The sequence below is a fragment of the Pleurodeles waltl genome, chromosome 5, assembly GCF_031143425.1.
Source record: "Pleurodeles waltl isolate 20211129_DDA chromosome 5, aPleWal1.hap1.20221129, whole genome shotgun sequence".
In the NCBI taxonomy this organism is placed as follows: domain Eukaryota; kingdom Metazoa; phylum Chordata; class Amphibia; order Caudata; family Salamandridae; genus Pleurodeles; species Pleurodeles waltl.
The window spans coordinates 1371052536-1371067945 of record NC_090444.1 but is presented as its reverse complement, the minus strand read 5'-3'; the positions used below and the strand labels follow the sequence as shown (position 1 = coordinate 1371067945).

General features: G+C 42.7%; 1 protein-coding gene across 1 annotated transcript in view; it reads left to right on the top strand.

Moving 5' to 3' along the window:
• LOC138296482 (uncharacterized) overlaps window positions 1-15410 on the top strand; it is a 1064486-nt gene that overhangs the window by 18784 nt on the left and 1030292 nt on the right. The window contains exon 2 of the mRNA XM_069235627.1: window positions 578-750. Within this exon, the coding sequence (XP_069091728.1) occupies window positions 578-750 (173 nt within the window). The remainder of the gene's footprint in view (window positions 1-577; window positions 751-15410) is intronic.

The window sequence follows — 15410 nt, the reverse complement described above, 5'->3', positions numbered from 1 at the left end:
GTGTGTTTTTTTAGTAGTAACGTTTCTGAGTAGTGAGTACCTTGTAAGACGTGTATGCACAGTAACACACATGTGGTTGCAGTAAAACTCTCATTTGTACACCATCATCCCAGTTTAGTGCAGAGTTCTGTGTAGTGTGTGTTGACAAACACAACACACTTATTTGTACAGTTTAAGAAGTGTGAGTGTGTACAGTGGTTGATGTATGTGTATGAAGCAAGACAAGTTGGTGCTGAGTAGAGTTGTGCGTGGAAAGTCATAAATATATGTATAATAATGTAATGAAATGGTCAAGAAACAATTAGCTGCACAGTAGCACAAAATTGCCATAAAAAAGTTAATTGTGGCTAATTTAAATGCAGTTGAACAAGTTACTCGCAATAGCCTGCAACACATATGGAAGCACAGATAAACCCAGTGAGGAAGGCAGATATACAGGACAGCCATTATGTGTTTTTGCGTTATGTACAATGTCTGTGTTTTGTATGCTTGTGTGTTTGTATGTGTGTAAATCGAGAACTTGTCTTTGTCACCTTTACCTGACAGATAATAATATTTGTGACTTTTTTCTGTGCAGCTGCTGGTCCCCAGACTATCTTTTTTTTTTCTGAAACGGAAGACAAGACCCAGCTGACAAAATGGGACCTGCGCATCAAGTCAGACTTGCTGAACTGCCGTCACCTCTATGGCTGGGGAGGTGGAAGTGAGAAAGGCTCGCACCCCACCATACTCTACTTCATGCGTGCAGAGGTAAGAAATTGAGAAGGTACACATTGCCGATCATATGGAGAGCACTGGTTGAGGCCGGTTCATTTACCAGGAGGCAACAACATAGCTGTGACGTAAAAAAGGGGCTGGCTTTAGTGCTGGTGGCGCTGGGTGCGACAATCTCTTTTGGAACCCCTCCCTTCCCCCCATGACCTCCTCCTCGGATTCCCTGCCACCCACCGAAAGTGCTCCTCATCCCCCCCACATCCACTCTCTCACATACATTTAATTTGTTTCAAAGCGCTGGTACTGTACTAATCCATTCAGCTATCCACATGAAATACAGATCTGTTTCTTGCAGCAGGTGTATTAACCCTCTAAGCTACTTTATGGTGAGTTAAAACTGCCACTAGAAACAATGCAATAGGAATCACATGTGTGAGAGTTAGAGCTATTGACGTTGTAAATGACGATGTCTTTTACCTACGTGTTTTGGTTTGGAGTGTAGTGCATGTATGCCAGGTGCCACAGCAACCCTCCCAGGCCTGTCGCTGCAGGAGAGAGGAAAACATGGCTGGCACCTTGGGAGTGTTTTGCCTCATTCCTACAGACTGGCTGTGATACCCTAGAGATGTAACCCTTTCTAGTGTGCTTACCTAAACATTTATAGCCCCAAACAAGACACAAAGAAACACCTTTGTGGCATTTAACCAGGAGAATGAGCGGGTCAGAAGAGTTAGGAGCAAAGAAAAGGGGGCTGCAACATATTTCGGTGTATTAAACTTTTAAAGGAACTATTCCTCTACATTGGCAATACCAGCCTAACTTTTAAAAACATTGACTATGCACAAAGAGAATAACAGAAAAGGCAGCTTAACTGCTAATTATTTATAGCCATTTTGTTAAGAATGCCACCTGCTTGCAGCACTATGAAATGGCATGACCTGTATTACAAAGCGCTATATAAGTAAAAACTAGTTATTCCCAGACTGCCGCAGCACACCGGACAAAGAACGCTAGGGGAGAGGATGTGGCAGAAGGGCCAGAACTGCCGACTTTGGAGCTGGGGGACACCGTTTGAGTCTTGGTGCCATCCCAACATCCTGTGATTCTGGGCAAATCACTTAATTTCCTGACCTAGTCTGCAGGCTGTTATGTGAAATTGCCTGGTGGAGAAATTCTGAGTAACATAACAGCATGAAAACAGCTGGGTTTTAATTAGTTTCCTAAAGGTAGGCAATTTAGAAGTGAGACAAAGATTCAGAAGAATAGTATTCCAAAGATGTGCAGCAAGGTTCACAAAGAAACAACCTTTAAGATGGAGGTAAAATCTGTCCAGAGGTCCTACTGGGAGGCTGTACCTTGTAAGGCCATGTCGAAGTTGGATACCTGGAATTTGGAGGCTCAGCAAACCAACTACGGAAAATAAAAAAGGCTCCATCCAGGAGAAGGTATGTTTCAGTGTTTAAGACGTCATGCAAGTTTATTGAATGCAGGGTGAGCCCTTCTTTGGTCAGTTATTTTTCTGTGAAATTCATAAAGCCTTGTGCTGATCTTCTAGGTAGTGCTAGTGGGGATAATGTCAGCCTGCAATTCCAGGTGCTCACTTTAAATAGAGACTGATTTTCTCCAAGCAGAACAAAACACTTCCTATATCCTGTGGAGTCACATCTTTTGCAGATACATGTCAGAGGGTGCCTGTGGCCCTCCAGTAGAAATTCATTTACAGATTTTTCTTCTATGGTAAAGTTAAGTCCAGGAGTAAAATAAATATAAGTACAGATCACATAAATCTGAAGTAGATCTTCAGGACTAGTTCAGGACTAGTTTCAGCAAACCCAGTCTACATGACAACTGTTAGTGGTCTTCTCAATCTCGACAGATGTTCTCAAATCAGTCCCAGGACTTCAGAGAGATGGGGCTCCTTCCATTGCGCAGTAGGCTTCCTCTGTTCCAGGCCACTACAACAGCAAGGGTTAAAAAAACTCAGACTCTACAGAAAGTTACTGTCTCCCCTTGCAAATCAAATACCCCACTGAACATTACATTAAAAACAGCAAGCAATTATAGTGGCCATCACAGAAGTATTTCTTCCAGCAGGTGAAACTGATGTTCTCTTTATGGGATGTAGGTACCTCTGAACCAATCCCCATCTTCTTCTCATGAGTCCTACTCCTCTTTCCCAGTAGTAGGATGAGCATCAAATGTAGTGAGACCTGACTTGCTTTGTAATGTAAATTTTTATTTTTAGAGCGATTATTCTTGCAGGACCGGCTTTAGGGCGGTGCGAGCGGTACGGCCGCACTGGGTGCTGAGCTGGAGGGGAGGCACTGATCTCAGGAGGGGGCGCTGTGTTTAGCCATAACTTACAATTTAAAAGCACCTGCAGAAGAGTTCCTTCTGTTTCCAGCTTTTAGACAGCAATAAAAATATGAAGATAACTCTTGTGATTAATGCTCCTGCTACAGAGAGAGATCGTGTTTTGTCTAGTGGCTGTTTTGAATCACTATAAAGTAGCGCAGAAGGTTAATATACATCCTGCAAAGAACAGATCTGTATTTTATGTGGATGGCTGAGTGGATTAGTAAAGCTAGCCTTTACCTGTGCTTTTAAACAAATGAAATGTATGTGAGAGAGGGACTATGGAGAGATGAGGGGCACTTTTGCCAGATGGTAGTGAGAGATGTGGAGGAGGAGGTCATGAGGGGGAGGGGGGCACCAACTATTTTGTCGCAAAGGGTGCCACCAGCGCTAACGATGGCCATGTACATGCTTCATGCTAAAAATGCCAGTGGCCAGTGGAAGCCTCTTCTCAAAATTGTATCCTACACAAGGAATAAACTCTTGTAAAATATTTGTCCAAAGAAATACCTCATGACATTCATGGGTGACAAGACCCTTTCTTTTGAAGGATTTGTACACATTGTGCTTAAGTCTGCTTAATTTTTTATAAAGGCTTGACTATTTCTCAAGTGGGTGTAGTAGTATATAAAAATCACGCAAATGTAAACAGTGGAGTGGTAAGAGCATTTGAATTGCACAGACTCACAAACTGATTGTTTCTGTGCACTGACCTACATTCAAGGAGGCAGCAGACAAGAACGATGTTTCCCCGGGAGGCTGGAAAGGTGGAGGGGCCTCTTTTGTTACATGGAGGCCAGTTTTGTAAAAGTGCAGCAGTTTTAAAAGCACAACAGAGTTCATTGTATATCCAACAGTGTTCAGGCAACAATGAAAGTGCTAAAGTAACTCTAGTGATTAATGTACCTGCTGGAGAGAGATCGGGTTTTGTCTAGTACAGTTTTGACTCATCTAGGGTAGCGCAGAGGGTTAATATGCCTGCTGCAAAGAATGTGTACTATGCAGATCACAGAACATAATTTTATGTGCATAGCTAAGTGGGATACTGCTTTTGTCAGAGAGCTTTTTCTGTTACTGTGCAGTTTATAAACTACAATCATAATCTAGCACACAGAGCTATGAACTGTCTTCAAAGAGCTTCATGTAAACTGCATCGTACAGGTTAGAAAGTTATGTTGTTCCCAGTCTTTGAATATCCTAATTTTGCTGAAAAGGGTTTGTTTGGGTAGAAATTAATTGTTATTAGTAAAGTCAACCCTAACCACTGTGTTACATTCTGAATCCAGAGTTTATGCTTCCCCAGACCAAGCACTCTTAGAAAATGTCTACAACTATAGATGACATGTGAATCCTACACCATTTGTCAGCATTTTCTACACACTAATTACAAATGTATGATTCATTGTCTATGTGTATGTGATGTGAAGTGCTCCAACACCCTACACTGGTAAGAGAGGCGCTATAAAACAAATTAAATACATATGAGAGAGATGTTATGGAGAGATGAGAGGCACTGTTAGAGGGTGATAGTGAGGGGATCATTGGAAAACCCCAATAAAATTTGCCATATTCTGGTGCACTGTAAGGGCATCATTTACTATGCTTCAAAAACAAATACATTTGAATATATAATAAAAAATGTGTTATATAATGCACCATTTTTGCCACTTTTTCCCAAATGTTCTTAGGGGGAGATCCCCAGGTCCCAATGTAGTGGTCAGGCATGCTCGTATGCACCCTATGGGGGGTGGTCTGACAAAATTTACCAGGGCTGCTTTGGATCCCCAGCCTGGCCCTGGCAGCAGAGAGTCTTGCATTTGACAACAATATTCAAATTGTTTCTTAATTCCTCTGATGAGTACTTCTAGATTGACTTTGAAACTTTGCTTTCCAATTGTGACCAATTTCAATTTGGGAATTTCAACTAGGAATTGATCTGCAGACCGAAATACTCCACAGGTTAAGTATTTTTTATATTTATGTTGCTGAGGGTGCTTAAGGTGCTTCCGAGGAACGTTCTGTTAATTATCCAAACATTGTTTTCAAGTGGTACTTGCCTTGGTTTTTGCCTTCACTGCAAGCCACTGGAGGTCCCTTCTACTACCAGAAATGTGATAATCTTTATGTTTTACAGCAGATGAACAGAAGTTGTTTTCACTATCTGAGGTTTCTGTATGGCATTTGTGGTTGCATTGTTCATCCTTTGCAGGAATCAAATACACAACGAGGTTGATGGACCATTTGACCCAGAAAGATGTGTGGTGAACCATCAACAATATTTCAACACCACCCCACCAATTTAAACACCATGACCAATGTGGTCACAGAAGGAAAACTCCAATAAGAAATAAAGTTAAAAGATTTATTACAAACACAAGCTCAAAGTCATGTAGACAATGAGCAAAACCAAGTTATAAAGATACATAATCATCAAGGGTTGCCCAAGGCGTCAAAATAGGTTGAGGTGAAGTAACATTAAGAAAACTAAGCATTCAAGAAGAAGAATACATAACGTCAACAAAAGTGCCTGAGACACAGAAGTCACACAATGCTTAGAATTTACAATCGATAGGCAGTTCAAATTTAGCAGGGTCAATAATCTATGGCTGGGCACACGTCAACCCTACATGCTAACCAAATTCGGGGAATACTTGTGTGGGGAGGAACACATGCGGGCAAAATACAAAAAGGACAATAATTTGGAAAAAGATAAGCTTGGAGTGCAGAATACTAAGTTTGACAAAGGTAGGTAAAAAGAGAAAGTGTCAGCATACCAGAAGCTTAGACACGAGTCTTCTGAAGGGGCAAATTAAAAGGATCACTAAATCTAAAAAGGACATTTCAGTGGTGTAGGAAGTTGGCTCTGTATGCACTATTTCAAAGTAAGGAATAGTATGCACAGAGTCCAAGGGTTCCCCTTAGAGGTAAGATAGTGGCAAAAAGAGATAATACTAATGCTCTATTTTGTGGTAGTGTGGTCGAGCAGTAGGCTTATCAAAGGAGTAGTGTTAAGCATTTGTTGTACATACACACAGGCAATAAATGAGGAACACACACTCAGAGACAAATCCAGGCCAATAGGTTTTGTTATTGAAAAATATCTTTTCTTAGTTTATTTTAAGAACCACAGGTTCAAATTCTACATGTAATATCTCATTTGAAAGGTATTGCAGGTAAGTACTTTAGGAACTTTGAATAATTATAGTAGCATATATACTTTTCACATAAAACACAATTAGCTGTTTTAAAAGTGGACACGCAATTTTCACAGTTCCTGGGGGAGGTAAAGTATTGTTAGGTTTTGCAGGTAAGTAAACCACCTACGGGGTTAAGATTGGGGTCCAAGGTAGCCCACCGTTGGGGGTTCAGAGCAACCCCAAAGTTACCACACCAGCAGCTCAGGGCCGGTCAGGTACAGAGTTCAAAGCGGTGCCCAAAACGCATAGGCTTCAATGGAGAGAAGGGGGTGCCCCGGTTCCAGTCTGCCAGCAGGTAAGTACCCACGTCTTCGGAGGGCAGACCAGGGGGGTTTTGTAGGGCACCGGGGGGGACACAAGTTCACACAAAAAGTACACCCTCAGCGGCACTGGGGCGGCCGGGTGCAGTGTAGAAACAAGCGTCGGGTTTCCAATGTAAATCAATGGGAGACCAAGGGGTCTCTTCAGCAATGCAGGCAGGCAAGGGGGGGGCTCCTCGGGGTAGCCACCACCTGGGCAAGGGAGAGGGCCTCCTGGGGGTCACTCCTGCACTGAAGTTCCGATCCTTCAGGTGCTGGGGGCTGCGGGTGCAGGGTCTTTTCCAGCCGTCGGGATTTTAGAGTCAGACAGTCGCGGTCAGGGGGAGCCTGGGGATTCCCTCTGCAGGCGTCGCTGTGGGGGCTCAGGGGGGACAACTTTGGTTACTCACAGTCTCGGAGTCGCCGGAGGGTCCTCCCTGAGGTGTTGGTTCTCCACCAGTCGAGTCGGGGTCGCCGGGTGCAGTGTTGCAAGTCTCACGCTTCTTGCGGGGATTGCAGGGGTCTTTAAATCTGCTCCTCTGAAACAAAGTTGCAGTCTTTTTGGAGCAGGTCCGCTGTCCTCGGGAGTTTCTTGTTCCTCTTGAAGCAGGGCAGTCCTCTGAGGATTCAGAGGTCGCTGGTCCTTGAGAAAGCGTCGCTGGAGCAGGTTTCTTTAGAAGGTAGGAGACAGGCCGGTAGGACTGGGGCCAAAGCAGTTGGTGTCTTCTTTCTTCTTCTGCAGGGGTTTTCAGCTCAGCAGTCTTCTTCTTCGGTAAGTTGCAGGAATCTAAATTCTTAGGTACAGGGGAGCCCTTAAATACTAAATTTAAGGGCGTGTTTAGGTCTGGGGGGTTAGTAGCCAATGGCTACTAGCCCTGAGGGTGGGTACACCCTCTTTGTGCCTCCTTCCAAGGGGAGGGGGTCACAATCCTATCCCTATTGGGGGAATCCTCCATCTGCAAGATGGAGGATTTCTAAAAGTTAGAGTCACTTCAGCTCAGGACACCTTAGGGGCTGTCCTGACTGGCCAGTGACTCCTCCTTGTTATTCTCATTATTTCCTCCGGCCTTGCCGCCAAAAGTGGGGCCGTGGCCGGAGGGGGCGGGCAACTCCACTAGCTGGAGTGCCCTGCGGTGCTGGGACAAAGGGGTTGAGCCTTTGAGGCTCACTGACAGGTGTTACAGCTCCTGCCTGGGGGAGGTGTTACTGGCCTCAGAGTGACAAAGGCACTCTCCCCATGGGGCCAGCAACATGTCTCGAGTGTGGCAGGCTGCTAGAACCAGTCAGCCTACACAGGTAGTTGGTTAAGGTTTCAGGGGGCACCTCTAAGGTGCCCTCTGGGGTGTAGTTTACAATAAAATGTACACTGGCATCAGTGTGCATTTATTGTGCTGAGAAGTTTGACACCAAACTTCCCAGTTTTCAGTGTAGCCATTATGGTGCTGTGGAGTTCGTGTTTGACAGACTCCCAGACCATATACTCTTATGGCTACCCTGCATTTACAATGTCTAAGGTTTTGCTTAGACACTGTAGGGGCACAGTGCTCATGCACTGGTGCCCTCACCTATGGTATAGTGCACCCTGTCTTAGGGCTGTAAGGCCTGCTAGAGGGGTGACTTATCTATACTGCATAGGCAGTGTGAGGTTGGCATGGCACCCTGAGGGGAGTGCCATGTCGACTTACTCGTTTTGTTCTCACCAGCACACACAAGCTGGCAAGCAGTGTGTCTGTGCTGAGTGAGGGGTCCCCAGGGTGGCATAAGCTATGCTGCAGCCCTTAGAGACCTTCCCTGGCATCAGGGCCCTTGGTACCAGGGGTACCAGTTACAAGGGACTTACCTGGATGCCAGGGTGTGCCGATTGTGTAAAACAAAAGTACAGGTTAGGGAAAGAACACTGGTGCTGGGGCCTGGTTAGCAGGCCTCAGCACACTTTCAATTCAAAACATAGCATCAGCAAAGGCAAAAAGTCAGGGGGTAACCATGCCAAGGAGGCATTTCCTTACAAGTGGTAAGGTCAAATGGCAGAGAAGAAGATACCTCACCAAGGGTTACAGCAGTTAGGGAATCTTCATCAGCAAGACATAAGGATCACCAAGCATAGAACAACCTCTCCAAGCCAAAAAGGTCTGCTTAGAACTGCTCACGAGAATTCTACAGACTGACCAAAGTTCACATGTCCATTGATATATCAATTTACAAGAGGTATTCTGATTTGCCAAAGGTGTCAGTTCATATTACCTTGAATAGGCATCATCCAATTATAATTCATCACCAAACTCCAGATTGCAATGGTTCTACAATTTCCCAAATCTGTCATGGTAACATCCCTTTGGTGTGTGCCTCCAAACAAGAGATGAATGTATAAATCTCACTCCATGTTCGAGCAGTGTAATGTTTCCAAGGACAAATGGGTACATCTTTCCATGTTTAAGCAATGAACTTATTACAAAAGGACTTTGCTTCTCATGGGAACGAAATCTGATAGAAGACACCACGTTATGAAAAATAATTCAACACTTTTACATGACTGCAAAATGCAAGCTCTATAGGCCACATTTATGCTAACACAAGGAAAAGTATAAAATGCATTGAATTAATATGTTTTAGTAAAACACATATAATATGCAAACTTATAAATTCTTCAGTAATAATTTTTCATCAGTATGAGTAAAGCATTTCATTTAAAACTAAAAGCTTTGCTACTGTATTAAGTATAACAGAGAATTACATTTCTCTCACTTGCACATATTTTTAAAGTCATTAATCTTACATTATTCACAAGAAAGTCAATATTGCTTATATATGTCCTGTTATTTTAGAGTATAAATTACATTTTAATATCAAATTGATCCTTTTAACTTGTGATTTCGTTGAAAAGGCACCTAAGTCAAGCTTTGAAATACAAGCAATTGGACATTTAAAATGGGTGGCAGTGCAGCTTTTCCCACTCTTTTTTCATGAACTAAAACTTGTCACAATCTTGTCACAGTCTGGTGACTTTAGTCACACGAGGGATTACGCTTTATCAGTCCCTCCTTTGATGGCGAATAATGCCATTATAAATGGCCAAATTCTCATTTCAATGAGACAATTCAGAATTTTGATTATATATTCTGGTAAGGTCTTCTGTAATCCTCCATTCTCTTGAGGTTACAGTAATAAATGCTTCTCCTGGTCTCCATTTCTTCTCCTCTTTCTTCTACGTAGTCTTGACTCATCTCTCCTTCAATATATTGTATAATTTCTCAACTCCAGGTATAACTATGACACACAAAGCCACAACCAACAGGTCTCAAGATGGTTCCTACTATTCCCTTCCCCATGTTCTCATACCATTTTCCAATGGGAGAAGAAACACTTCTAATAGCTTCCCATGCACACGTGGCTGTCAAACGTATCAGGTCTTTTTTCAAGTCAGTCATGTTTGCAATGTACTCTCTTATCTCCTTACTGTTGCCAAGTATGTAAGTCCAACAATGTTGTGCATGTAACTTTTACAGACTCCACCCTCCTGTGTGCGTAAGATGTCTAATGCAAGACAATTTTGCAAAACCATTGATCTCACAGCAACCATCTCGGTGTCCATTAATAACATAGCTCCTTAGGTGTTAGTAGATAGTTTGTCTACTATTGTTGGCAACTTCCGAATTTTGAGATCATTCAAGATTACTCCCACTAATGGAATTACGGCACCAAAAATATCACCCACTGTCTCTAAGGCACTTGCTCCTCTTTTAACTCTGGAGTTTGATTTCTCATCCCAGGCAGCATCATTAATGTTGTCCACGTGATAATTTTTTGGGAGAACTAACATGTTCCATACCAGCCTTTCGGCAGCTCGTAATAAGCCTTTTGACCACATACAAAATAAACTCCGGGTATGGTGGGATCCTCTCCATTTAACATAAAGGCCCATGTGCTTTTAAAAACACAAACATGCCTACATTCACCAGTACTACATAATGTGTGTCTGTCTTTGACCTTGGTCTATATACACATAATTTCCCTGCATGTTGCCAATCTAATGCTAAGAATCCTTGACTATTCTTCACTGCAGCATGTGCAGGGTCTCTATCCAAATCTAATATTACAACTCCTTTTTCCAATTTGGCTTTCATTGCCCGCTGTCTTTCCTCAACCTGCCCAATGAACTCCTTTTCTAATGAGCTAAGTATGCATGTCAAATTATTTTTTTGTGCATATACAGCTACAAATGTCAGAGTAGGTTCAAAGAATCCTTTTACAGTGTAAATGTTTTTCGCTTTAGCAATGCTACTCAGGTGTTTCATGATAGGCACAAGAGAAAATACTAGATCATAGTTAGAATAGAAGTATTCGTAATACTCTTGCTCATACAATAGAGTTAGTAACAGACATCAAGAAGCTCCATATGTTAGTGACAAGCTGTGGTAAGTGATTCCTTCCCGTACTGATGAAGGGCAGAAATAGTAATCACAAACTTCCATGGTTTTAATGTACTCATATAACAATTTGTAATACACATTGGATGTCAAATCTTTCTTAGAACTGTCAGTATGTAGATGTCTCTCATCTTCATACAGAGGATCTTGATCTACAAATACATTTTCTAAATTCGGTACACTTGTGACTGAAGTTTTCTCACTCATTTATCAAAGGCAAACTCAATCCAACAATCATCAAAATGATTACAATGGCACATAATATTGCTAAACCTACACATACATACTTACATTTACTCCTCTTACTTCGATCAGATTTCTTGGCTTGTCTAGATTCAGACCAAATTATGCTTCTAATAAAAATCAAAACGTCAAAAATGCAAAAGGGGTGTCTTTCAGGCTTTTCTTTGTTTGAGCGAAGACAATTCAAAAATTGTTTCTTCTACAACAATCCAAAAAGTTAATCAAGAGTCTCTCCTATTTACAAAAATTCAAATTCTTCTAAAAGTTCAAATGTCTCTAATAGTAAACCATCCGATAATCACTAATAAGCACTTCCAGCAAATAATGTATTTTTTCATGAAGCAGCAATGAAATTTCAAAGTTCAGTTACAAAGCAATTTCAAGTTCCAAAATGTTCACCTGGAGTCGAATTGTTAATACTAAAGGCAACAAACTCCTCTCAGTCATCAGTTGTGAAATAAGTCCATTCAGGAGCAGAGTATCTTCGACTTGCCACTCTTTTTCTCCCTTGTCACACGACCCTCAGTTTCACTGCCACTTTGATCTGATTCTTCAGTTACTTCAGCTATGGTGGGAGAAACGTTTATCACTCGCTCTGGGTTTTTCTTGGGCCACTGATCTCCCGGTACAACTCTTGTCTCTGGCACGACTAGGGTTTCAACGTGGTCTGAGCTAGGAGGAGTCACCTGACTCTGTCTCGACCCTTCTGAAACTTTCAACTGCTGTTGACTCGCTCAGAGTTTCACCTGGATGCTCTGCGTTAGGCACTTGTGTAGACCCCACAGCTTGGCTAACCTGGACACCCTCTCTCAGTGTAACCCACCCTTTGGGAACAGGTGCTGTTTCATCAAGAGGACTTGGAACTTTGTGTGTGGGGCTCGCATGAGTCCAGTTCAGGTGACCAGCACACTTTGCAGCTGTCGATGTCACAAGAACAACATGATGCTGCCCTTTCCAACGCAGGTCCAAGTATGTCATTTTTACATGTTTTTTAACTAGCACCCATGTGCCAGGAGTCAGGTTGTGACACAGTTCTTGTAGCAGTTGTGCATTTGCTTCTCCAACCTGGCGAGACAAAGAATGAACCACATCATCTAGTCCTTTGCAATAATCGAGTTCCAAGTCATCTGTAATGTTCACAAGAGCATTTACTGGCACTGCTGGCAATCTCATAGTATGCCCCATGATGATGTCATGTGGAGACAAGCCTGTCTTTCTTTTAGGTCTGCTGCACATACTCCTCAGGACAAGAGGCAATGTATCTGGCCATTTCAGTGTTGTAGATGCACATACTTTCGCCACTCGAGACTTCAATGTTCCTTTTATATGTTCTACCAGTCCTGAAGCTTATGATCTGTAACGGCAATGCAATCTTTGCTCAACTCATAATGGCACAAACAATAATTTAAGGATCTCACTGCTGAAATATGTTTCTCGGTCTGATTCTGGAGAAGTCGGAAAAACAGATCTAGGTATCAACTCCTTCAATAACAGTTTTACAACTGTGAGGATATCATTCCTTTGAGTTGGGCAAGCCTCTACCCAATGGGAGAGTACACACACTACTACCAAAATATACCTCAACCCAATAAACACTTGCAGTTCTATGGAATCAAGCTACACTATGTTGAACGGCCCTCCTGATCTGCCTATGTGACTTGGTGTAACAATTGTGTGTTTGCCTCCATTCATCTGCTGACTCGTTACACATCTGTGACACACTGCTTTTGCAACCAATCTAAATCCGGGGTTGTGCCATGTTTGCCTGAATGTTCTGATCATTGCATCTCTGCCAATATGAGCCTGTCCATGGTAATACCTTGCCATTGGGGACAATAAACTATTTGGCAAAACTGCTTTACTATCACGCAAAACCCAAACATCATCCTCATTCCTCTGAACACATCCTGCTCTAATCCAACCCTGTTTCTCTTCTTTTGTCACTTCTTCCTGCAATCTTTTCACTTCTTCCCAAGTATCAATGGCTGTCATAAAGACATTTTGACTTGGCTCAACGTCATTTCCATTGCTCCATTTCTCATTAAAGGAAGTGCAATGCCGGGCACAATACCTCATTACTTCATCTGCATAGGTATTGCCCAAGAATACATAATCATTTGACTTCTGGTGAGCTGCACATTCTACAACTGCAATTTTCATAGGTAACTGTAATGCTTTCAGCAATTGATAAACTTTGTCACTGTTTCGGATAGGTGATGCAGAAGAGGTCATGAAACCTCTCTGGGACCACAACTGTTCGAAGTCATGAACAACACCAAACCCATATTGGCTAGCAGTGAAAATAATCCCTTTGAGCGGTTCAGAAACACAGCATCCTCTGGTAAGAGCAATTAATTCAGCTACTTGGGCAGAAAAGACTACTCAAAGCCAAGAGAATTCTATCACACATGAGACTGTGCATACTGCTCTCAAGGCACCATCCGGATTGCTTAAACAAGAGCCATCAGCGAAATAACATAGTCATTTTTATCCAAGTGGACATCTCGAATATCAGGTCTTGGTTTGGTGCACAGTTCAGTCACATCCAAACAGTCATGCTAAACCTCGTCTGCGCGGTCACTTGCATTTTCAACAGGTTTTGGTGAAAGAGTAGCCACATTTTAAACTTTGCATCTCTTTAGATTGACATTTGAAGAACCCAAAATCTCTGAATGGGGAATAAAAACATTCAGTGGGTGTCTCATAACAATGCCTTTGCATCGTTCAGTGCTGTAGCTTAGGGCTGCCAGGGCTCTTAGACAAAGTGTGACTGAAAAATATGCCACAGGCTTGTTTTCATTTCCATGGAGCTGTGTCAAAACAGAGAAAGCGCACCCATCCCTCTCACACCAAAACAAAAAAAAACATTTGTTGTAATCAGGCATTCCCACAGCTGTGGCTCAGCACAAGCTTCCTCTCAGCTCAGTGAAGGCGCGCATGCATTTGTCATCAAATGGTACCAGATCACAAACATCCCTGTGCGTCAGTCTCTGTAAGGGCTTGAAAAGGGAAAAAAATCAGAATCCATTTACGGCAGTAGCCAACCATTAACAGAAACATTCTGACTACCCTCTGAGTAACAGTTTGAATCACCTATGTCCAGGATCCATTCTGCTGCGGTAGTGTGGTAGGCATCCTTTCCTCTAGAAATGTTGGAGGTGAAGTCAGTTTATCACAGTGATCATGCTGGTCATCTGCCTTGATGTAAATCTGGGTTTCAGAGGTGAGCATGATCTGGGAACAATATAAACAAATGAGACCCCTGTTTTGTTTGAAACCCTCAGCATCATGCCTTCTGGGCTCTACCTCGATGGAATCAGCGGAACCAGCTTTCAGGCTCATGGACCTTTGTGCATAATATGAATCTGCATGAAGCTGGCTCTGTATATACTATATCACAATGGGATGTAGTGTGCACAGTGTCCAGGGGTTCTCCAGAGGCTTAACATTGGCTAAAGTAGATAATACTAATGCTCTCTTTTGTGGTAGTGTGGTCCAGCAATTAGGTGTATCAGAGGGTAGTGCAAAGCATTTGTTGTACACACACAGTCAATAAATGAGGCACACATTCAATGACTAACTCCAGGCCAATGTATATATATTGTAAAAATATATTTTGTTACTTTATTTCTAGAACCAAAAGGATCTTGTTGCAGGTAAGTACATTTGCAAGTAAGTATCGAACATATGTTTCAATAGCACTTTATTTAGATTTGGCAAAGAAAACCATTTGCAGGCAGGTAACATTTTTCACTTTTAAAAGGTGACACTGCAATTTTCAGAACACTCCTAGGGGAGGTAAAAGTGTTAGCGCAGTTTTGGGATAAGTAATCAACTTACAGTTCCAGTCTCCAGGAATTAGGATGTCCACTGGTAGGGGTTCAGGATGACCCCAAACTTACATCACCAGCAACACGGGCCGGCCGGGTGCAGAGGTCAAAGTTGAGGTTAGATTTAGAATGAAATCCTATGGCGATTAGGGCATTCAGAAACAGGTCTGCTGGCAGGTAAGTACCCGTGACTTTGGAGGGCAGACCTGGGTTTTTTGGGGAGCACTAGTGGGGGCCACAGGTCAGCACCAAACACACACCCTCGGCAGCACAGGGGCGGCCGGGTGCAAACAGCATCGGGCTCCCAATGCTTTTCAATAGGGGGATTCCGGGAGTCACAAAAATGCT